General features: G+C 46.7%; 1 protein-coding gene across 1 annotated transcript; it reads right to left on the bottom strand.

The window, feature by feature from the left end:
* Window positions 1-11,231: 11,231 nt before the first annotated feature.
* Window positions 11,232-18,408, bottom strand: Ssr2 (signal sequence receptor subunit 2). Its single transcript, XM_026405034.2, has 6 exons — window positions 18,341-18,408; window positions 17,560-17,708; window positions 16,819-16,917; window positions 15,550-15,658; window positions 13,428-13,505; window positions 11,232-11,801 (listed from the first exon to the last, which is right to left on the bottom strand). The coding sequence occupies exons 1-6, from the start codon at window positions 18,347-18,349 to the stop codon at window positions 11,691-11,693; spliced, it is 555 nt and encodes a 184-aa protein (XP_026260819.1). The 5' UTR covers window positions 18,350-18,408; the 3' UTR covers window positions 11,232-11,690.
* Window positions 18,409-23,249: the final 4,841 nt, after the last annotated feature.

Genomic DNA, 23,249 nt, shown 5'->3' with positions numbered 1-23,249 from the left:
CCTCGCTGCAATCTGTCCACTGCTCCCACCGCACCCGGGAGTGGGAGTGGGACAGGGGCTCAGTCTCTGCAGGGGGCATTCTGCTCCTCTGTGTGTGGTGGAAAGAGAGAAAGGAGAGGCTGAGGAGACTGGCCTGGGCCCTGTGCCCCACATGCTGTCCTATCTGGGAGCAGTGTTGGGGGATTCCTCGGCCAGTCCCCCGCTGAGATCCTCTCCCTTCTCCTTTATGCACCTGGCTCTGTGCCATCAGGAGTTCTGGGTGTAATCCGGAAGGTCAGATCTGCAGGGTGCAGGATGGAGCCTGAGGACTAGGGCACAGTCCTCGACAACCAGCAGTCTCGGAGATGCAATCTAGGGGCAAAGCAGCACTGTGAGAAGCACGGGTGGGGAGAAGAGCAGGCATGGGAAATGTGCACTAGGAAAAGAGGAACACAGGCCAGAAAGAGGGCAGAAATGGAAAGGAACCAGGAGGATCTTGGGTGCTCTGATATCCAGTGACTTCCCAGAAGCAGAGAGTCAGCTTGAGCTGCAGTACGCAGCCTCTACCTCCCATCTGTCCTTGCAGGATTGACTTTGGCAAGATGAATGAAATGTAGTGAAGGAGCTGGATGTGGAGGCACACACCTGTGCTAGGCCTGGGAGGCTGAGGCAGGAGGGTCATGAGTTCAAAGCCCACCTCAGCAATTTAGGGAGGCCCTAAGCAATTTAGCAAGACCCTGACTCAAAATAAAAAATAAAAAGAGCGGGGGATGTGGGTCAGTGGTGAAGCTCCCCTGAGTTCAATTTCTGGTACCTTCTTCTGGAAAATGTGTTGCTAGAGGAAGAAGGGAAAGTACCCTGCAACCCCAGCCCTGCTGACAGACGCTGCTGATCCCCATCCCGCAGTGCTGGAGATCAAACCCAGGGTCTAGGGCATACTAGAAAGTTCTCTACCACTGAGCTACACCCCCTCCCGCCTCCACCCCTGCTGCTAGTCTTGAGATATATATATATATTTTTTGATGGGGGGGAACTGGGACCACTGAGCCACATCCCCAGCCCTATTTTGTAGTTATTTAGAGACAGAGTCTCACTGAGTTGCTTAGCGCCTCACTTTCACTGAGGCTGGCTTTGAACTCAGAATCCTCCTGCCTCAGCCTCCCAAGCCTCTGGGATGACAGGCGTGGGCCACTGCGCCCTCTCAGCTTGGAGATCTTTGTGTACCTCCTGTCTTCTTTCAGAGGTATCAACTGGAGTCCAACCCTTTTCTGAAAATGAATCTGTTGGACGGCTTTCCTCTCTCAGCCTCATTTAATTTCTCAAGAGTTTTTCCTGCTTTCTAACCTTTACCTCCTCCCAGGCTAACACACCAATAATTTTTATTCTTTTCTTCAAAGAGATGAGGCTTGGCAAGTTTTCCTTAACGACCTCCCAGAGATTTCCCTCCTCTGCTTTCTGAAATTCAAACGGAGGCTGCCATCCATCATTGGGTCTTTTCCCTGCCTCTCCATCCATCAGGTCTCTCCCCACCTCCCACTTTCCCAAGCCTCCAGAGCTCAGGAAATGGTGCAAGGGAGTGGCCGGGACTGAGTCTCATAGAACGGCTTTTTTTAGCTTCTGTATGAGATCACATCTTGTCACATCACTGTTTCCGCTGAGCAGAGAGATAGGAGATTCTGAAATAGTTCTGGGATCAGACGCTTGAGTTGGGGAGTGGGGGGGGCAGGAAGGGGCTTATTTTCCTGTCTCCCTACCATCACCGACCATCAGTATCTCTGGTCCCCTCCTGTGAGTGTATGATCTTCACTGATTGCACTAGTCATCAATATCTTTTTGCACACTCTACTGGGTAATACAATGAAAACTTATAATATTGCAATGGAAAGAGACATCTATTGTTTAAAAACTTTGAGAGCATAATTTCTTTAGGGTGTAATAATGGCTTTAAAGTCCGTTTGTTTTGCCAGGTGTGGTGGTACATGCCGGTAATCCCAGTGACTTGGGAGGCTGAAGGAGGAGGATTGCAAGTTTGAGGGCAATCTCAGCAACTTAGGGAGATCCTGTCTCAAAATTAAAAATAAAAGGGCTTGAGATATGTTCAGTGGTAGAGCACTCCTGGGTTCAATCCCCAGTACCAAGAAAAAGGAAAAAAAAAAAGAGGTCTGTTAGTTTTGCAAGTTCTCTGCTTTCATAATCGTAAGCCACATGACCTTGGGAACTTGCTTATTATTATTATTATTTTTTTTGGTACTGGGAATTGAACCCAGGGGTGCTCAACCAGTGAGCTACATACCCACCCCTTTTGATATTTTATTTAAAGACCGTCTTGCTAAGTTGCTTAAGGCCCTTCGAAATTGCTTAGGGCCTTGCTAAGTTGCTGAGACTGGCTTTGAACTCGTGATCCTCCTGCTTCAGCCTTCCAAAATGCTGGGACTACAGGTGTGTGCCACTGTGCCCCCCTTGCTTAGCTTTTTGAGCCTCAGAATCATGTATGAGACTATAAATAGAGAATAATAATAAGGTTATTACCTTGTAAGGTTGTTGATAGATTTGATGATAATTTGTGCAATGCAACTAATATTATGCTATTAATAATATACTATTGTTGTTATTTAGAGACAGAGAGAAGACAAAGCATGTTGAAATAGGGAGCTAGAGAGAACAATTTAAGACAGAGAAGAAATAGGCAGCATATGATGGTGATGTACTGTTTTATCTTGAGAGAGGGGTGGGGAGAAAATAACCCACAGTGACATTAACACACTGCAGTGGGGACTAGTTACAAACAGCATCTAATGGATAAATGTGCACAGCAGCAACCATGGCAAGAAGAGCAATAGCTTTTCTGTCCTTTGAGACCCTGATGAACCAACCCTCCAAAGAGAAGGGAGGGACAGAATAACTTCAGGTAATTTAGAGCAGAAGTTGGCAAACTACAGCTTGTGAGCCAGACCTGTCTTTTTTTTTTTTTTTTTTTTGCTGTTCTGGGGATTGAACCCAGGGGCCCTCTACCACTGAGCTTCATCTTCAGCTTTCCCTCCTCCCACCCACCAGACAGGGTCTTGCTAAGTTGCCCAGGCTGGCCTTGAACTTGCAATCTTGCCTCAGCCTCCCAAGTGGCTGGAACAATAGGAGTATATCAGCATGCCTGGCTGTTTGCTATCTTTTTTTAAAGAGTTGAGAAAAAAAAATAACAGAAATGAATACTTTGAGACACATACAAACTATAAGAAATTCAAATTCCAGCACCCATAAAGAAAGTTTTTCCCCCTGACACAGCCATGCTCATTCTTTCACGTATTGTCTCTGGCTATTTTTGCATTAAGATAGATAGCAAAGCTGATAGTTGTGACAGAGACCATATGGCCCACAAAGCCTAAAGTATTTTTTTTTCAGGGTATTTACAGAAAGTTTGCAGACTCCTGATAGAGAGCAACTGGGTTTCAAAATCTCAAGAAGGGCCAAAGAGACCAAAGAGGGACATTAAGGTTCACAGCATACCAACTAGTCATTCTGCAAAAATTTAGGGGAGGAGGGGACATGAGGATCTCACCATATCCATTTCCTAAATATCCTCTGGAGCCCACAGGGAAAGAGGTTTAACCCATGAGTGCCCACATCCAGCCTGTGTGGTCATTACAACCATTGCTTGAAATAGACATTATTCTTCCTATTTTATAAGGAGTCCCCTGAGCTTAAGTTGCTAGCTCAAGACCACACTGCTGGATTGGAGGTGGAGAAGAGCTTTCAAAGCTGATCCAGCACACTGAGTTTTCTTCTTTTATATATATATAAATATATATATATATATATATATATATAAAATATATATATATATTTGTGATGGACCTTTATTTTATTTATTTATATGTGGTGCTGAGAATCGAACCCAGAGCCTCACACATGCTAGGCACGTGCTCTACCACTGAGCCACAACCGCAGCCCCCCACCACACACACACTGAGTTCTTTTCTGAAACCAGAAAATAAGCTCCCAAAGAAAGCAAGTGACTAGCTTGGAAATAAATCCAGCTGATATTGTCATTCACTTCTCAAGCCACCTCCTTGACCCCAGCCAAAGAAAGGCAGCAGGCTTCCAAAAGAAATTAGCTGGGGGTACCAAAGAAGTTAAATTTGCCCTTTCTGTCCCCTCTCTTATCTTAGCAATGTGATGAGGTGATGGGGTGGTCAGGGCTCTGGTTTTGTTTGCTGCCAGCAAACACTGGGGGTAAGAACTGCCAATAGCAACCAAACACAGGGGACTGGTGGTCTGGGGTCAATGCCGGCTGCCACTTTGGAAGCCTGGGAGGCTTCCTGCATGTGACTTCAGGCTCCTGAATCTCCCCACGGGGCAATAAAGGAGCAGACCTGAAAGAACCAGATAATAAAGACTGGGAAGGAAGGGAGAGGCCAGATGACATTGTCTACTGGCTTCTCCTCCAGATGCCATGGCCTGGGGGCACAGGGTCATAGAAAACCCTTTGATGGTTCAAAATTTAACCTACCCTTTCTTTTCCCATAGAAAACCATTAATCCCACAGCACCCCACAAAGAGGGCTAGAGCAGAGCTTCTTTTAGCCCTAGGTGAAGCAGGCCCATTGTCAGCAGTCCCTTCCTCCTACACCCTGGACCCCTATCCAGGGCAGCCTTCCTTGGGTGAGCAGTGGTGTCTTGGAAATGTTCTCTTTCTCTGACTTTCCCATCAACTGCCAGAGAACGGTTCAGTCTCCAAAAGGAAAGGCAAGGGATGTGGAGACTTGGTTCATTCACACACTCCTGCAGCATAAACTGCCAGGCACTGAGACCCAGAAAGATCTACACATGAATACAGAGGTCAGGCAGGGGCTAGTATGGGCAAGAGCCATCTACCCAGATCAGCTTCCCAGCTGACTCTTTTTTGTTTTATTTTTTTTGTAGATTGTAGATGGTTACAATACTTTTATTTTATTTATTTATTTTTTTATGTGGTGCTAAGAATTGAATTCAGTGCCTCACACATGCTAGGCAAGTGCTCTGCCACTGAGCCCCAGCCCCAGCCCTCTCTGGTTGACTCTTGATAGTACCCTCCTACATCCAGGGCCCATAGGGCAGAGCTATGGACTTTATTATTAGAAAATTCTAGAAGTTCAAGCTGGAAAGACACTCGGGTCTCATCTAACCACAGGCCTTCAACTATGTCAGCAAACAGGCATCTCAAACACTTCAGTCACCACCGTCTCTATGATATACTAGGTGCATGAGTCAGTTGGGAATCTGACTGCTTTGTGTTGTTGTTGGGTTTTTATTTTTGCATTACTGGGGATTGAACCCAGGGTTTTCCAGTATGCTCTACCACCGAGCTATAGCCCCAGCCCTTTTTCTTTTTCTTTTTTATTTTGAGACAAGAGCTCACTAAATTGCCCAAGCTGGCCTTGAACTCCATAAGTAGTTAGGATTACAGGTGTGTGCCACTATGCCAGGATGTTTTTTGTTTTTAATTGATTCGAAAATTGAATTTAGGGACACTTATCCTCTTTCTTTCTCCTGGGCCTGTGGCTGTATGCTAATTCTATCAGGGCCTTAAGACCCAGACTAGCCCATGATATATGGGGGACAGGGAAGAAAAGGGCTAAGACCAGCCAGTCCTCTTCTACCTCCTGCTGGTTTCCTGGCATGCACTTTGAGAGCTGTGCCAGAAGGGTGGGGCACTAGAGGGTCTGAGATTCAGAGGGACACACCTGAGAAGAAGACTTGGCCCTCTGACGCAGGGAATTAACCTGTCAGATCCCGGGAAACAGCTGAAGAAAGTCAGTGGAACAGGGAACCCCTAATTTGGATGAGATAATCTGGAATCTGGAAGCCCCTGGCTCTCAGGTATGAGTTAGTGGCCCTTTCAATCTCACAATTAACCCTCCATCATAAAAGGAACGATGGTAGGCACAAGAAGAAGGGGGACCCTGGGTGAACTGGAATACTGAGGTTTCAAGATTCCAGAGCCATTCTCAGTGTCCATATTTCCCAAGTAAGAAAGAGAGACCAAAAGACACTCTGATGGACTGATGTCAGATGAACTTGAGTCAAATCTCAGTTCTACGGTTTACCTCTTAATTGACATGAGTTAGTTATTGAACTTGTCTAAGCCTTTTATTAATATAGGGATTGGGTATGCCAACCCCATAGGGTTAAAGAGATTAAAAAACATATATATATATATATATATATATATAAAGAATTTAGCATCATTTGCAGCACAATTTGTGTTAATTAACCATTGACCATTATTGTGACTGTTTCCCTACACACACACACACACACACACACACACACACACTACCCCCTAATGAAAAATGAGAGCTGAATGCAGGAGGTTGGTTGGAGGAGCGATTGTTCTCCACTCCCCGGGATACTAAGGGATTCCTGGACATCTCTGCTTCCGGGAGAATGCCCATTCATCATGGAAGAACACAGGAAAGGGAAGAAGGAAACTCACCAGGACTGGGAGCTATCCCAAAGACGGGGCACCTGTTCCTGCCCTCAGTTGGTGACTTCAATATAGGAAAGTCCTGCTTTCAGTCCGGGGCCTTCATGGGGGCGCCTGGGTCTTGTTTCTGCTAAGGGAACTGTTCATGGTCCAGAAGGTTGCACCGGAGACAGGGGGACTCCTTCCAGTCCAGACCAGCTGCCTCCTCACCTCCCCTAGCCCTTCCCTTCCCCGCCCTACTCCAAACACCCTACACAGTGCTGGACCCAGGACTTTAACCCCTTCGATGGCCTGTCCCCAGCGTTCCCTGAAAAAGGGCGGCCCCAGGAATCAGACTCCCATGGAAACAGGTGCAGGAAACCAAGCTGAGGTCACCAGAAGGGGAGAGGATGTGGGAGCCTGACATCTCAGGGAACTCCCACCCTCCTTTCAAAAGGGACAGGGAGAAGCTGGGGAGGGGGAGAGGGCATATTTCCGAAAAAGAGCTGGGCCCACCGGCCACACCTGCAATCTTAGCTACTGGGACGGGCGGCCTGGGCAGGGGGATCCCAAGTTCAAGATCAGTCTGGGCAACTTAATGAGATCCTGTCTCAAAATAAAAAGGAAAAAGGCTGGGGATAGAGCACAGGTAGAGCACCCCTGTGTTCCCCCGCAAACACACAAGCAAAAAAATTGGCTTCAAAAGTGCTTGTTGGTCCCTTTAAGAGGCAGGTTATAGAAGTGAAGGAGGAAATTTTTTTTTTTTTTTAAATGAAAGTGCAGGGAGGAGCGATTGCAAGGGCAGCCACCTCTGAGGAGGGCCAACAGGAACAGGGGTGACCAAGCAACTCAGCATACAAGCGATCACCGCAGGGCTTGTTGTGGATACCAGGCAGCAGGATATTTGATCAGCTCTCCACCCCTTTCCCTGATAGCAGCGGGGGTGGGTGGCTGACTCACCCCTCACGTCTTGCCCCAGAGCACAGGAGGGCCTGGGCAGACATGGGACTTTGAGAGGTAGTGATGGGCCCCAGGTCTAATGGAAAGGGCTTGTTGGAGTTGGGAGATGTCAGCTGGCTCTGCCAACTCATTATGGGGACTTTGAAGAGTCACCTATCAGCTCATCCCCTCATCTGTAAACGAGATTGTTAAATGAGAAATGGTGGAACACAAATGCTGGACCTGTACAACTCAAATATGCCAGCTGTCACTTGCTGGTGACCTGGGATAAGCCACTTTACTCTGTCTTTCCTCATCTACTAAATGACAGGATGAAGTTGGGTGATCTAGGGTTCATCCTTGCTCTAAAATTCTTGTTCTAGGTAAGAGGGAAATGACAGATGTACAACTTGTATCTTCCTGGCCTGGCCCAACCACATCATGACAGAGTTACTGTGGTGTTGTTATTGTTGTTTTTTGGTACCTGGGATTGAATTCAGGGGCACTCAACCCCTGAGCCACATCCCCAGCCCTATTTTGTATCTTATTTAGAGACAGGTTCTCACTAAATTGCTTAGCGCCTCCCTTTTTTGCTGAGTCTGGCTTTGAACTCACGATCCTCCTGCCTCAGCCTTCCAAGCAGCTGGGATTATAGGCATGCACCACCATGCCGGGCTTTACTGTGTTTTCTGTTTGTCTGTGAAGCTGGACATTGACCCGGGACTCCACACAGGCTAGGTAAGTGCTCTACCACTGAGCTACCAACCCGCCCAGACAGTGTTTGTTTCTTACTACATAAGAACACAGGAGCAGGGAACAGTGGTACATGACTAATCTCACACTCAAGAGGCTGAGGCAAGAGGACAAGTTAGAGGCCAGCCTCTGCAATTTACCAAGGTCCTAAGCAACTTAGTGAGACCCTGACTCAAAATATAAAATGAAGAGGGCTGGAGATGTGGCTCAGTGGTAAGTGTCCCTAGGTTCAACCCCAGTATCAATCAATAAATAAATAGGAGAAAGGCCTATGCTATCTTCTTGGTGAAGGGTCTTCAGAAACCCTCTCATTAAACAACCCGGTGATTGTCCAGATGAGGAAAGAGGCTCTGAGAGGCGGGTGGTGATTACCTGCGGTCACAACAGCCAGTGGATGGTTGGTGAGGAGCAGGGATCCAGTGCTCCTGACCTGTGGTCATTGCTGCCTCCCCCGGCTGCTCTCTGAAGGGGTCAACCCTGAACCACTTTCCATCCTTTCACTGAATTACTCCTCTACTCCCAGGTGGGTAGAAATTCATTCTGGGACACGTTTCCCATCCACTCTCTCCAGGTGCAGTCTGAAGGCCTAGTACTGGAGGGGGGCGGAAATCAAAGCACTTGCTCCTCCTGGTACGGGGCTGGGTGTGTGGGCGAGTACATGCCGGTTCAAAGTGTGGACGATGTGGGAGGGCTAAAGGGCTGGTCTGCGGAGGGTGGAGGGGACCTGGAACGTGCTGGCAGCCTTCGTTACTATCTGTATTGCCTTTGAGGGAGGAGCCTCAGTGTGAGTACCCATTCTCTAGGAAGGATGTGGGATCACTGTGCACTTTTCCCTCTCCCTCACAAATCTGTGTGCAATCTCAGGATCAGAGTTCACACCACCTTCCTGGAGTGGCTTGCTGTTTTGTTTTTTCCTTCTTGGTACTAAAGATTGAACCCAGGAGTGCTTTCCTACTGAGCTACCTCCTCGGCCCATTTGATTTTTTATTTTGTGGTCTCATTAAGTTGCCAAGGTTGTCCTCCAACTTTCAGTACTCCGGCCTCAGCCTCCTGAGTTGCTGGGACGTCAGGACAGGCACGTGCCACAGTGGCACAACCCTAGAGTGTTTTTTGATTAGTGAACAGGAGTGCAGCCCGCCACTTGTCCTCCCATCAGATGATTACCTTGAGAAGTCAAGAACGCTCAATCCTAAAGCCAACTATTCCAGCTAAGTCTCCGTCCATAGATTGGAGAAACTCCTACATTCCCCAACATCACTACTTAAGAGAGGTTCAAATTCCATCCTGACTCCAAGGAACTCTCAAAGAGATGAAGTATCTGATTTTGGCTGCTTTTCAAGGTGCCTGTGACTTGCACTGTCTTCACAATGCTTCTTTTGTCATCTGTGGGTTCCTGGATTCCCGTCTAGTCTTCCCTGTAACATTGCCAGGACACAAGGTAAGATAGACAAGTCTCCCCAGCTTTTGAAAAAGGAGTACCTCCAAGATCAGAATCTCTTATTCCCTTGGAGCATTATGAAGTTCATCCATCTACCCCCTAACACAGGACCCCTCCTCCTATAGGTTAGCTCGTAGGCTGAACCACAGGTTTCCAGGGGAGAGCGCAAGTGGAAGAAACAGACATTTCAGAGTCCTAGAGAGCAAGCCAACATACAGCAACGCAGCTCACCTGCCCTTCCCCACACCTGTTTTCATCCTGAGCCTGACCCATTGCCCCTTTTACCCGAATCTTCTGAGCATTCCGGGTTTCCACCAGGAACACAATGAACAAAAGCAAACGCAGCCTTCTTGCCCTCTGACCTGGCCGGTCCTGGGGTGTCCAAGCCGCAGCCCCTGAAAGAGGGATGTGAGCTGGCCCAGAGCTACTCCATTTGGAGAGTCCCGTTGTCTCCATGTCCTTTTCATCTTCCAGGGGCCCAGAGGCTCCCAGTTCTGGGCAAAGGAAAGGTTAAACCAGTTGGGCAGGGGAGCCAGGGGGAGCAGAATCTAAACGGGGAAACTTGGTGGCAGGAACAAAGCGGGTGTTTGTTGGGCTTCCCTCCTGCCTGGGAGGCTGTTGCGGACCACGACATTCCTGGGTTGGACAGAGTCAGCTTACAGTGGCTTCTCCTCGCTGCTGTTGCAGCCAAAGCTACTGCCTTTCCATAAGCCATGCTGAGGGCCCAAGTCAGGAGACCCAGCCCTTCTTCCCGGCCTGAGTTCAAAGCACAGAGGCATTAAAATAAATTTAAACTCAAGAAAAGCTAGTTCTTGGCCAGGTACAGTGGCATATGCCTGTGATTCCCAGCAACACAGGAGGCTGAGACAGGAGGATTGCAAGTTCAAAGTTCAGCAATTTAGTGAGGCCGTAAGTAACTTAGCAAGACCCCGTCTCAAAAAAAAGAAAAAGAAAGAAAAGGACTCGGGATATGGCTCAGTGGTAAAGTGCCTGTGAGTTCAATCCCCAGTACCAAAAAAAAAAAAAAAAAAGCTAGTTCTTAAATATGAGAATGGGCTAGAAACAGGCACAAGAGAGAGCTTTTTAAAAATGATCAACAAACTGGTTGTGGGTGGTCATGCACGCCTATAATCTCAACAACTCAGAAGACTGAGGCAGGAGGATCTCAAGTTCAAGGCCAGCCCCCATGACTTAGAGACACTTTCAAAATAAAAAAACAGGGTTGGGGTTGTGGCTCAGTGGCAAGTGCTTGCCTCATATGTGATGCACTGGGTTTATCTCAGCACTGCATATAAATAAATTTTAAAAATAAATAAAGGTCCATCAACAACTGAAAAAATAAAAAGGGCTGGTGATGTAGCTCAGCGGTAAAGTGCTCCTGAGTTCAGTCCCTGGTGCCAAAAATAAATGAATGCTAAATAGATACAGATCAGGACTCCAGGGCGTGAAAACAGCTGTTCCTCCATCTTCCCCAGCAGTGGAGAGCTAACAGGCAAGGAAGGGTCAGGACAGTAGGTGGTGACTGACAGGAACACTCAGAGGGAAGGAGGACTCACAGGGGGCAGAGACCACAACCCTGTGGCAAGGAGACCAGAACTTAGCTTGCTTGCCCAGGAGCGGGGCACCCAGGGCCCAAGCTCCCGCAGCAACCTTTGCTCACCAGGCTGGCGGGAAAACAGGCGAGTCAGTGTGTGGCATTTGTTTTTATTAAAAAACCCCATTTGGTAAGCGCTTCCCTAACCCAGAAGAGACTGGATAGCCTCTGAGAGTCCCACAGCTTTCATTTCATCTCTCACCCTCTTCTGAAAGAGGAGGAAGGGGACAGGGTGGTGTCAGACATCTCTGAAAGGCCTCTCCTGGACCGGAGAGTTCACGTTGCAGCCAAATACCAACAGCACCTCGGTGGGGCCCCAGACAGCCTCTAGGCGCACGCTGGGGCTGAAGGCCGTCCTGTCTGTATGGCTTCACAGAGGAACCACCGAGGCTCTCAGACTCCCAGGCTGGGTCCTTCATTCTGGTTGAGAGCAGGGCAGGGTCCAGGAGAAGGTGGCCAAGGGTAAGGGGGAAGAGATTGCATCTAAGATCCCGCTGGAGTCTGGAAAGCACCTGTTTTCTTGGGAGAGGAGGGCCATGGAAGCCCCACTCAGTTCTTCTTGGTTTTGGGGGTGTCGTATTTCCTTTTGCTGGAGTACCACAAGAGCAGGGGGATGCCAATGGACGGAAGGGTCATAACCCCAAAGGCTGCCCAGTCCAGCTGTGGAGGAAAACCAAGGCCTTGCTTAGAAGCCGATAAGCGCTCAGGGGAGCCCAGGGAAGGAGTAGGCCCAACAAGAGAAGGGAGCGTGTGGCCCAGATTCTAAGCAGAACTTTAGCCACAAAGTTCCTCTGACCACTCCTGACACAGAAAGGCTTTCTGGAGACCAATCTTCAAGCTGTGAAACCAAAGGCCTCCAGACTGCTTCCAGACAGTGTTTGAGAACAGAGGTGCCCAGGTCTTGCCCCTAGCAGTCAGGCTTCCTCTGACCTCCCTGACCCCCTTATCCCCCTCCTCCATCCCCTCACCTCACTTCTGCCCTTTAGCTTTGACAGACAGCTCACCATTCCCTGTCACACCCTCTAGTCTGACATCTGATCACCCCTTCTGTTTAGAACCCCTGCCCTCCCTAGCCTCCTCCTTGGATGAGTCCCTGTGGCTCCTGAAAACAGGCTGGATGCTGCGGTGTGCTCCCCCGGCGCCCTGCATAAGCGTCTCAAGGTGTCTTCGCCACCTACCTGCTGGGGCCTATATGAGCCTGTAACAATCTCTTACCTGGAGGGACTACGCCTTGATGGCCATGCCTTCCCAAAGCAAAGCTCAGCAAGCACTTGATTAGGAACTTTACAATCACTCACTGAATGAAGGAATTCCTTCATTCAGTATTTTAGCCACATCTTCAAAATATTCTCTCCTAGATCAAACACCAAGTTCCTGCTTGACTTTCTCCATGTTCTATGACCCTTTATTTTTTTTGGCACTGGGGATGGAACCCAGGGGTGCTCCACCTCTGAGCTATACCCCCAGCTCTTTATTTATTTTTGAAACAGGGCTTGCTAAGTTGCTGAGGCTGGCCTCAAACTGTGATCTTCTGCCTCAGCCTCCCGATGACAGGTGTGGCCACCATGACCAGCACACTATGACTCTTTAAACCTAGTCAGATACTCTCTTAGACCTCCAGAAATGAGCCGGGCTCAGAGGCATACACCCGTATCCCAGCAGCTTGAGAGGCTGAGGTAGGAGGGAGTTCACAGCCAGCCTCAGCAATGGCGAGGTGCTAAGCCACTCAGTGAGACCCTGTCTCTCAATAAAATACAAAATAGGGCTCAGTGGTCAAGTGCCGCTGAGTTCAATCCCTGGTACCTTCCCCCCACAAAAAAAGATCCTCCATGTAGACCAGGCTCTGCTCAAAGTTGAGTAGAGAAAAAGGCCAGTTCCATGGTTCTGGCAATAGCAATCTCATTGATGAAAATCAATGGTTAAATCAGGATATTTGATAACTGTCTGTATCAGATACCAACAAAACAAAACCAAGGGCTGGGGATGTGGCTCAAGCGGTAGCGCGCTCGTCTGGCATGCGTGCGGCCCGGGTTCGATCCTCAGCATCACATACCAACAAAGATGTGTCTGCCGAGAACTAAAAAATAAATATTAAAAAAAAAATTCTCTCTCTCTCTCTCTCCTCTCTCACTCTCTCTTTTAAAAAAAAAAAAACAACAAAACCAAACACAACAGCAAAAAACCAGACAGGTAGGCCGACCAATGAAGTCTTTTAAGGAGGCCAAGAGGTTCCAGAACCAAGAGTGTTCTCACCCCAGGAGAATGAGAAAATATTAGAAAGCTTACAAAATGAGGGGAGAATCTTCTGTCAAACTCCCGCTGAGCCAGGATTCCTCCCTGCCCAGGTGCACTGGTGGAGCCAACCTGAAGAGAAAAGAAAGACATTAAGGCAATCTCCAGTCGTCTCATCTAAGGAAGGAAGCAGTCCCCACATCAGACTTTTCAGTTCCCAAAGTATCCCAAAGAGTGCTCCAAGAAGATGAGGAAGGCCTTCTCACAAGGAAATGTGGCTCAGTGGCCGAGCCCTTGCCTTGCATGTGTGGGGCCCTGGTTCAATGCAAAAAAAAAAAGAAGGACAAGTATTTGAACCAGGAAGAGTCGGATGATTCTCCTAAGTGTACTGGGTGTTGGAAAGAATAGTAAATTAGGAGCCAGGAGACCTGAAAAACACCACCGGCTATGCATTTATTAAAAGGGGGGGCCAGGTATACACCTGGAATGAAAGCTCGATCCTTCTGTCACAGCTTCAGACTCTGGAGAGTGAAACTGCTCACCACCACTGGCCCCTCTGCAAGGCCAGATGTGCAGTGGAACGACTCGCCTTCAGCAATCATTTACTTACTCCTCAAACAAAACTCCTCTTCTATACCTCACAGGGCTCACACGAGGCTCAAATGAAATAATGAGAAGAATTATGAAAATTATAAAGCCCTCTCCAAGTGGACATTACAAGTGGAGGGCTGGGATTGGCCCACATTCCTTTGCTGTGAAGAGGAGGCCAAGAGTTTGAAGCGCATTGCAAACAACTTTGTTCTAAGACGGCAGCTGAGTCTTAGATTTTTTTACCTATTAACCCATCAAGTATTGGGTAGAACCAGAGTCCTGAAGTTGGTTCTGAAAACAGAAATGATACAAGATGTGAAAACAGCTAAGATTACAAGAACAGGGTCCATGTGGTTTATGAAAAAATGAACGATTTGAAAGTGCACTGACTGTTACAGAATTTTAGATTTCTTTTAGTTCCCTGGACAGGACCATGTTTTACCTTCATATATTTACAAATTTATGATCTAAGATTTTTGGGACTGGGATAGTGTCCTAGTTTTCTTGGTATTTCCCAGAGTCTAGCATGTCGTAAGGGCTCAAGAAATGTCTATTGATCTTTAATGAATCAATCAAAAGACTGAGTTCCTGTGCCCCAGGAGTTTATAATTAAATTGGGAGATGAAAAGAAGGGAAGACCTACATATAAGAAACAAAACTAATGAAGACAGTAAGCAACTAAAACTTTGGCAGGGGTAAGGTAATCAAGAATTAAACCCAGGGGCATGCTACCACTGAGCCACATTCGCAGCCCTTTTTATTTTTTCAGGGGTCTTGCTAAGTTGCTGAGGGCCTGGCTAAATTGCTGAGGTTGACTTAGAACTTGCAATCCTCCCGCCTCAGCCTCCCAAATTTCTGGGATTACAGGCATGTGCCGCCACATTTGGCAGAAGACAGTAACAAGGAGATACAGCTCAAAATTGGGTCTTGAGAAGACTTCTGCTAATGAAATGTAGGATACAGAGTACTTCAAACAAAACAAAGGCAAAGAATAAGGACAAAGGAAAGAATAAGCACTGAGAGGAGAGGGAGTGCAGGAAGGAGCTTGAACTAGTGAGGATTGGGATCTGTGTGGGTGGAGTGGGAAAGAAGGCTGGAGAGACAGGACAAGACTATTGGAGGGTGTGCGATGACAGGCAGGAGATCTTAGCTTCAAAGCAATTGGCAGGACATTCTAAGCAAGGGCAAGATGGGAACAGTGGAGCCTGTCAATCATCTGACAGTGGCCTAGAAGATAATGAAAATTACCCAGCATGCCCTGGGTTCTCAGCACCACAAACAAAACAAAAACAAAAAATGACCAGAAAGGCAAGGACAGCAAAAAACTGGATAGCAAATGACACATTCCAGAGTAAAAGGAATGCAGAAGGAATGAAGAGGAAGGGAATGTTATGAAGCTCTTTTTCCATCTTTCTCAGTGACTGTTCTATATCTCTACAAATTGAATCACACTTCTTAGGACAACAGCGAGTTTTTGGTCAGTCTTATCTCTTTCACAACCTAGAGGCTACGGTGGAAATTCTCTAGGAATTCTTAAGGGCAGACAGATCCAAGCCCCATCCAGCCCAGGACTTGGGCAACTCACCACAACAGGACCGTCCTCTTGGGCCAGGTAAGTAATTGTGGCTGAGGTGAAGTTGAAGTAACCAGCCTTGAGAGGACGCAGGACCACGGTGTGGGAGACGTTGCTAGCACTGGTCCAAGAGTTAAGGAAGAGAAAATGAAGCTAAGGTGGTAAGAACCTTTCAGCTTGTAGCCTAAGCGCACTATTCCTAAAATAGTTGCCAACATGTGAATTCATATCTGCAATACACCATAGGAATCAAAAAACCGCTTTAAAAAAAAAAATCGAGCATGTGGTGTATTATGATGTCTTTGCTAAATTAAGGGGCTCATGATATATAAAGGTTTTTGAAGTAAACTTGCAAATATATTATAGATGAAAAATCATACTCACTTAAGCTCACAGATCTCTTTCATCGACTGTATGTGAACAAAGTTTTTGAAAATACAAAAAACAGAAAATGAGAAAAAATACAAAGAGTACATTTACCCTCCTGAGAAAAATCTAAATATTCTTTAATTCACAAGAGAAAATAGGGCTGAGGATGTAGCTCAGCAAAGAGTGTTTGCCTAGCATGCACCAAGCCCTGGGTTCAATCCTCAAGACCACTAAGGAGAGAGGGAGGGAGGAGAGGGGGAGAGGGGGAGAGGAGGAGAGGAGGAGAAGGGGAGTGGGGAGAGTGAGAGAAACAAAAACATCAAGTACCTAATCCGATACTTAGGAAATAACTGGTAGATCAGAAAAAGAAACTCCTTGAATTAGAGACTTCAAAATGGTCACCCAGGTTCTCCATGCTAGTATCCCATTTAATTTCTTCCCTCCTTCCCTTCCTCTATCCTTCTTTCTGCACTGGGGATTTAACCCAAGACACTATACAACTGAGCTACATTCCTAGCCTTTTAAATTTTTTGTTTACATAGGATCTTACTAAGTTGCCCAGGCTGACCCTGAATTTGTGATCTTCCTGAGTAGCTGGGATTGTAGCTGTGTGCCACCATGCCCAGATTCACTGAATTTCTTTTAAAAAACATCTTGGGGCTAGGGGTGACCGTCTTAAACATCCATGCCTGGCCACAGACATCTTTGTGTCTATAACTTTCTAATATAGTATGTTTCAGGGCCTTACAACCAAACTTCAAGAACCCCCCCTCAGGTCTTCTTGAAATCATGCTCACACAATTTACACTAGTCTTTCCTGCCTCATGTTCCCAGTCTACTTCAAGTACCCATGCTACTTTGCAGGCAGTGGCCTCCTTCCCCAGTCTCTAACACCCAGAGCCAAGAGGATACGGGGCAATCCGGTCCCATTTGACATTGAGCATACCGGAGACAATGCCAAAGTCTTCTGGAGGGAAGGAATCATCAGATAATTCCACATCTAATGCAGCACTGAAAACAGAGGAAACAAAAAGGGTAGGTAAGGTTAATAACATTAAACTACTCAATCAACAATCAAATTTATGTTAAAATGTCAGAACTCAAAAGAGATTCACATAATAATTTGAGTCTGTGGCACTGAAGGATTTATGTTGAAGACTAGATTCTACCACTCAGAAATACCAAAATATCTGAGCATCTAGAAGGGAATGGGCCCAAATTCATTCTTGTCTCAATTTCTTTGTATGTGTGGGAGGGGTTGGAAGAGAGGACAAATATGGGGGAAAAAAATTAAAGGGAATAAAATGAAAGAACGGCAATAAAAATGCTCATGAATAGTGAAAGAAGGAAGCTGAAACTTAAACCTTTGAGGTAGCAAAGGCCTGTACATTTTTATGTCTTCATCTTCCCCTCTGGTTTCACAATTCTTGTGTCTTCTCTACTCTGAAACTCTTCCAACCTAAAAACTGGAATATGGTGTTTTGCAGTGTAGGTAAAAATGTCCTCTACTTCCAAGAGTAGGCCCAGTAATATCTAATGTTACTAGATAACAAATCCCAAGAGAAATCACTACTCTCCAAGATGTTCCTTATGCTCATCTGAGAACTAAGAATCCAGAAAAGGGGCCAGTCGGATATCCCGACGCCCCCTTACCTTGAGCCAACATTGTAGATGTTGTACTGTAAAGTCAGGTCTCGCCCCTCCACCGCATATCGGTTCAGCAGGGACTTGGAGGCCAGAAGTCTGGCTCCTTCCTCTGCTTGAGTGACAGCTAACAGAGCCACAAACGCCAGCAGCCTCATCTTTGGAGAAAAAAAGCAAAGTAAGTAGTCAACCCAGTAGTATGTGACCAAAATCCTCCTGACAGCCTTCCCTTATAAGTCCATCAAAACTCTCTTGATCCCCTATCCAAGCAGCTGCCCACTCCAGAAAGCCCTGCGCAGGCTACCAGCGCTGACCACTGTCCAGACTCATTAGCTCCGGAAAACGGCACCCTTCCTGCGCCCAGGTGCTCATCAGCTGGCGGGTGCCCTTAGCACGGGGCAGAACAGGGTTTTCCTGCGGTGTCCTGTGGCCACCTCAGGTCTGCAGCAGCCTCTCGCTTTCCCTCACCCGGGGACCCGCAGGCGGCAGCCTTCCCGCAGCAATGTTCCTCCCCCACAGCTCCGGTAGGGATCCTCCTTAAGTCTCGTACCCCTCCCCACCAGTCCATCCCCAGGATCCCGCTGTCCTTGTCCCCACATCCTTCCCCGGGTCCCTGGGGGTTCGGTTTGATCTGCCCCCTCCTTCCTCCGGTCGGCCCCCACTCCCTCCGCCAAGGTTACCCGTCCTCCCGCCGGTGCGGCCTGCCCGCGCGAACCCCCGGCTGCCGAGGGCTGTGCGGACCCGGGGCTATCACCCCTCCCGCTCCAACTCCCTAAGCCTGTGGACTCACCGTGAGCATCCCAAAGGCCCGGGCGCCACCACGACCGGAAGAGAACGTCAGCACCCAAAAGACCGGAAATAAGCTCTGACCGGAAACCCAGTGCCTTGTGGGAATTGTAGTTCCTGGGCAAGCCACGCCTCTCCTTTTGTAGCGCCAGCCTGGCTCTAGGATCTCAGCGCTGCAGGAGCGCTGCTCCGTGCGTTCTCCACGCTCTTCTTTTTTCAGATTTACTTATTTCTTGCGGTATTTGGGATTGAACTCAGGAGAGCTTTATCACTGAGCTACATCTTCAGTCCTTCCCATTTTGTATTATAAGACAGGGTCTTGCAAACTTTCCCATACTGACTTCAAATTTGTGATCCTCCTGCCTCAGCCTCCCGAGTGGATGAGATTACAGGCGTGCATCACCTCAGTTGGCCTCAGGCTTTTATTCTGCCTTCCTGAGTGTGGCTTTTCAAGCTAGTTTTTACTACTGTATGTGATCAGCACCTGATTAGGGGCTTTTAGAAAATAGCAAAACTAGAGATTTGTCAAACTAGGAATTACAGAAAAGCTCCTACTACTTCCTATTCCCAGGTGAGGAACTTAGTCATCATGCTACATCCAGCAAGTCACCAAGCCCTGAGCTTTATTTAGAAGCCCTTTGAAGTTCAAAAAATAGTTCTTTTTCCCCCTCCATTCCCACTATAACTACTTTAATTCATGCTCACTACTCTACGCTGATTTTATTTAAGTAGTCCTCCTATCTTAGGTCTTATGCTTTTGAATGAGTTCACAGCAAACTTCTCCAAACCACATTTTTGAACAGTAGACCCTCAAGTTCCGGAAATGGGACTGTGAAGTTAGGCAGCCATGAATTCAAGTCCCAATTCTGTCACTTACTGGGTAAAGTAATCTTGAAGCAAATGTTACTTACATAACACCTTGGTGAAATGAGAGAATTACAGTACTTTCAAAAGGTCAGAGGATCATATAAGATCTCAGATATAAAACTGGCTTGGGTGCAGAGTCATCCTAGCTACTTGCGGGCCTGAGGTGGAAAGATCACTTGAGCCCAGGAATTTGAGGCCAACCTGGCAACATGGTGAGACCCTGTCTCTAAAAACAAACAAAAAACTCTTAGTACAGTGCCTGGCAGATAGACGAATGTGCTCAATAAATGGTAACTGTCAGTATTAATATTACTCTGTGTCTCCATTTGTAGTATTACTGCATTCAATATGCATTTATTAATCACCTACTTTGTGCCTGGCGTTGCTCTAGGTAGTGGAGAATACAGTGATGTACAGGACAGATAAGGGTTCTACTTTCCGAGAGCTTACGTTGTTGTGGAATAATGCACATGGCCTGCATTTGTTTGAGTATATGTCTTCCCATTCCCCATCTCCCAGATCTTATTGTCCATCTTCCATTGCTTGGTGTCATGCCTCAGCACACAGGAGGTTTGCCAAGAAATAGTAATGACTTCTCTACGCACAACTTCCAGTCTGTTCTGACTTCACACCTTTGTGTGTGGCTTGCCTGAAATGCTTTACTGTCCCTCTTTCCCTCTCCAAATCCAATTTATCCTTCAGGACCTTGTTCTATGTTCATTCCCTCTAGGAGGGCTCCTTGACTTGGATTAACGTTTTATAAAAGCACAAAGATTTAATGTTGTCTTCTAATAGTTTCTAGTTTTGTTTTTGTTTTGTTTTGGGTTACTGGGGATTGAACTCAGGGGCACTCAACCACTGAGCTGCATCCCCAGCCCTAGTTTTATATTATATTTAGAGACAGGGGTCTCACTGAATTGCTTAGCACCTCCCTGTTGCTGAGTCTGGTTTTGACCTTTGAATCCTTCTGTCTCAGCCTCCCAAGCCACTGGGATTACAGGTGTGCATCACCATGCCCAGCCTCCAGCCCATTTTTTTATATTGTATTTTTAGATAAGGTCTCACTAAGTTTATCAGAGCCTTGCTATGTTGCTGAGGCTGGCTTCAAACTTGTGATCCTCCTGCCTCAGCCTCCTGAGTCTCTAGGATTACAGGCATGTACCGCTGCACCCAGCTGGTTTCTAGTGTTAAAAATGTATCCTAGGGGCTGGGATTGTGGCTCAGCAGTAGAGGCTCGCCTAGCATGGGTTCGATCCTCAGCACCACATAAAAATAAAGGCATTGTGTTGTGTCCATCTACACCTAAAAAATAAATGTTTTTTTTTTTTTTTTTTATGTATCCTAGGGCTGGGGATGTGGCTCAAGCGCTCGCCTGGCATGCGTGCGGCCGGGGTTCTATCCTCAGCACCACATACAAACAAGGATGTTGTGTCCGCCGAGAACTAAAAAATAAATATTAATATTCTCTCTCTCTCTCTCTCTCTCTCTCTCTCTCTCTCTCTTTAAAAAAAGAAAAGAAAAGAAAGGGCTGGAGATGTTGCTTATGGAAGAACGCCCCTGAATTCAATCCCTAGAACCTCAACAACAACAACAAACTCCATCCTTGTTTCGCCTGCTTATCCTTGACCCTTCTGCTGCCTCTTCCCCATCCAATGAGTCACTTGTTCATTTCCTGGAACATTTACCATATCGTTCTTCTGGTGCCAGGGGTTGAACACCGAGAGGGCCCCTAGATGCTAAGTACCCACTTACCACCGAGCTAGACCATCAACCTGATTAATTCATTTTTTGAGAATGTGTCAAGCACTGTGGTCGTCGCTGTGACAGATAGGAAGACAGAATATGGTGTCAGCCCTCAAGGAATTTAGAACCTGGCAATAGGGATGAAACATAGTCATTGCAATGCAAAGCCGAGCCCTTTGTGGTGGTGGCTGCTTGGAATCCCAGAAACCGGGGAGGCTGAGGCAGGAGGAGTGCAGGTTCATGGCCGGCCTGGGCAAGTTATAAAGACTGTCTCAACATAAAAAATAAAGAGCTGGGGATGTGGCTTAGTGGGTGAGCACCCTGGGTTCAATCCCCAGGGGGAGTGGAGAGGGAATGGGGTGTGGGTGTGGGTGTGGGGGTGTGTGTGTTTTAAGGCTGGGACTGACATTTTATTTTGTTTTTATTTATTTATTTATTTGTTCTAATTAGAGGGAAATGGCATGTTAAACACTACTCAAAAAATAACAACTGGGCGGGACTGTGGCTCAGTGGTAGAGTGCTTGCCTAGCTTAAGTGAGGCGCTGGGTTTGATCCTCAGCACCACATACAAACATAAATAAAATAAAGTTATAAATGTTTTTTATAAAAAAATTTTTTAAAAATAATAATCGCAGCAACAGTTCAGTGGCTTCCCGTTGTCAAAAGGTTTACAATTTCCAATTCCTTTGTGTCATGGTGGCGACCTCCCCTGTGGTCCCCATCTCCTTCTAGCCAAACAGACCACTTTCTCTCTTGCCTACTTTCTCACTTTCAGATTTTTTTTTTTTTTGGATTCTGGGGATTAAATCGAGGGGTGCTGTACCGCTAAGCCACATCCCCAGCCCTTATAATTTTTTTTTTTTGAGACATGGTCTCACAAAATTTTCCAATCTGGCCTTGAACTTGCAATCCTCCTGTGTCAGCCTCCCAGGTCACGGGGATCATAGGTGTGTTCCACCAGGCCCAGCTTTAGACTTTGGTTAGTACAAGTTATTGATATTAAAAAAAAAGAAATCCTTATTTTTATTTATTTTATTTATTTATTTTTTTTAATTTATTTTTTTTAAGAGAGAGAGAGAGAGAGAGAAAGAGAGAGAGAATGAGAATTTTAATATTTATTTTTTAGTTCTCGGCGGACACAACATCTTTGTTGGTATGTGGTGCTGAGGATCGAACCTGGGCATGCCAGGCGAGCGCGCTACCGCTTGAGCCACATCCCCAGCTCCAAAATCCTTATTTTTTTAAAAAAAATTTTATGTGTAGATAGACACAACACAATACCTTTATTTTTATGTGGTGCTGAGGATCGAACCTGGGCCCCAACCATGCTAGGCTAGCGCTCTACCACTGAGCCACAACCCCAGCCCCAGGAATCCTAATTGACTACATACTATTGAAGGACGTGTGCTAGTTTCTTTCTATTTTTTTTTTTTTGGAGGGGGAGGTGGTACCAGGGATTGAACCCAGAGGCATTTAACCCCTGAGCCATATCCCCAGACCTTTTTTTTTATTATTATTATTTTGAGACAGGGTCTCACTAAGTTGCTGAGGCTGGTCTTGAACTTTCAATGCTCCAGCCTCAGCTTCCTGAGCGACTGGGTTTACAGGCATGCACCACTGTGCCCTGCTCATCATCTTATTTGTGTCTTTTTGATGAGGAGGAGGAGTTCTGCATTTTTATCATAATGTTCTCTAAAAATACAACTAGAAGCTGGGTGTAACGGTGGACACCTTAATCCCAATGACTAGGAAGGCTGAGGCTGGAGAATTGCAAATTTGTGGCCAGCCTTCTTAATTAGGGAGACTCTGTCTCAAAAAAAACAAAAAGATAAGAAGGGCTGGGGGTATAGCTCAGTGATAGAGTGCCCCTGGGTTCCATTTCTAGTACTGTAAAAAAAAAAATCCAAACAACAACAACAAAAGCAATTAGTGTAGCTTCAGAAATAGTGCCTCTTGGTGCTTTGGACTTTGGACATTTGGGAAGGAAATAGATGCTGGAGTTAAAACAAAATATGACACTCACATCCAATACAGTCGATAGGAGACACTGTCCACCAAAGTGATCTAAGCCCAAGCGAGTCTACCAAACCAACCCTTGGAATTAGTATGGATAGGTGTTTTTTTCTTTCTCTCTCTAGAACCAGTAGAGACCTGGGAAAATGTTGTGGTAGCAGTTTCTCCCTTGGTTCCCTGACATTTCCCAATGTGGATCTGAGAGTCTCAGATATAGTCCCCTTCTGGGATCCATTTTGACCAGAGGAGAGATTTTGAGGGTCAGTTGCTAAGGCAATGTTTCTGCTGAA

Source organism: Urocitellus parryii, chromosome 11, assembly GCF_045843805.1.
Source record: "Urocitellus parryii isolate mUroPar1 chromosome 11, mUroPar1.hap1, whole genome shotgun sequence".
Classification (NCBI taxonomy): Eukaryota; Metazoa; Chordata; class Mammalia; order Rodentia; family Sciuridae; genus Urocitellus; species Urocitellus parryii.
The sequence above is the reverse complement of the archived record's forward strand: the minus strand, read 5'-3'. Positions and strand labels throughout refer to the sequence as shown.

Excerpts from the sequence above, each read along its gene's own strand:
- Ssr2 (XM_026405034.2), bottom strand. Across the intron at positions 16,918-17,559 it reads ATCTACAATGTTGGCTCAAG|TGCTGCATTAGATGTGGAAT; the intron begins GTAAGGGGGCGT and ends CTCTGTTTTCAG. Across the intron at positions 15,659-16,818 it reads AAATGGGACCGGATTGCCCC|TGCTAGCAACGTCTCCCACA; the intron begins GTATCCTCTTGG and ends CTCTTGGACCAG.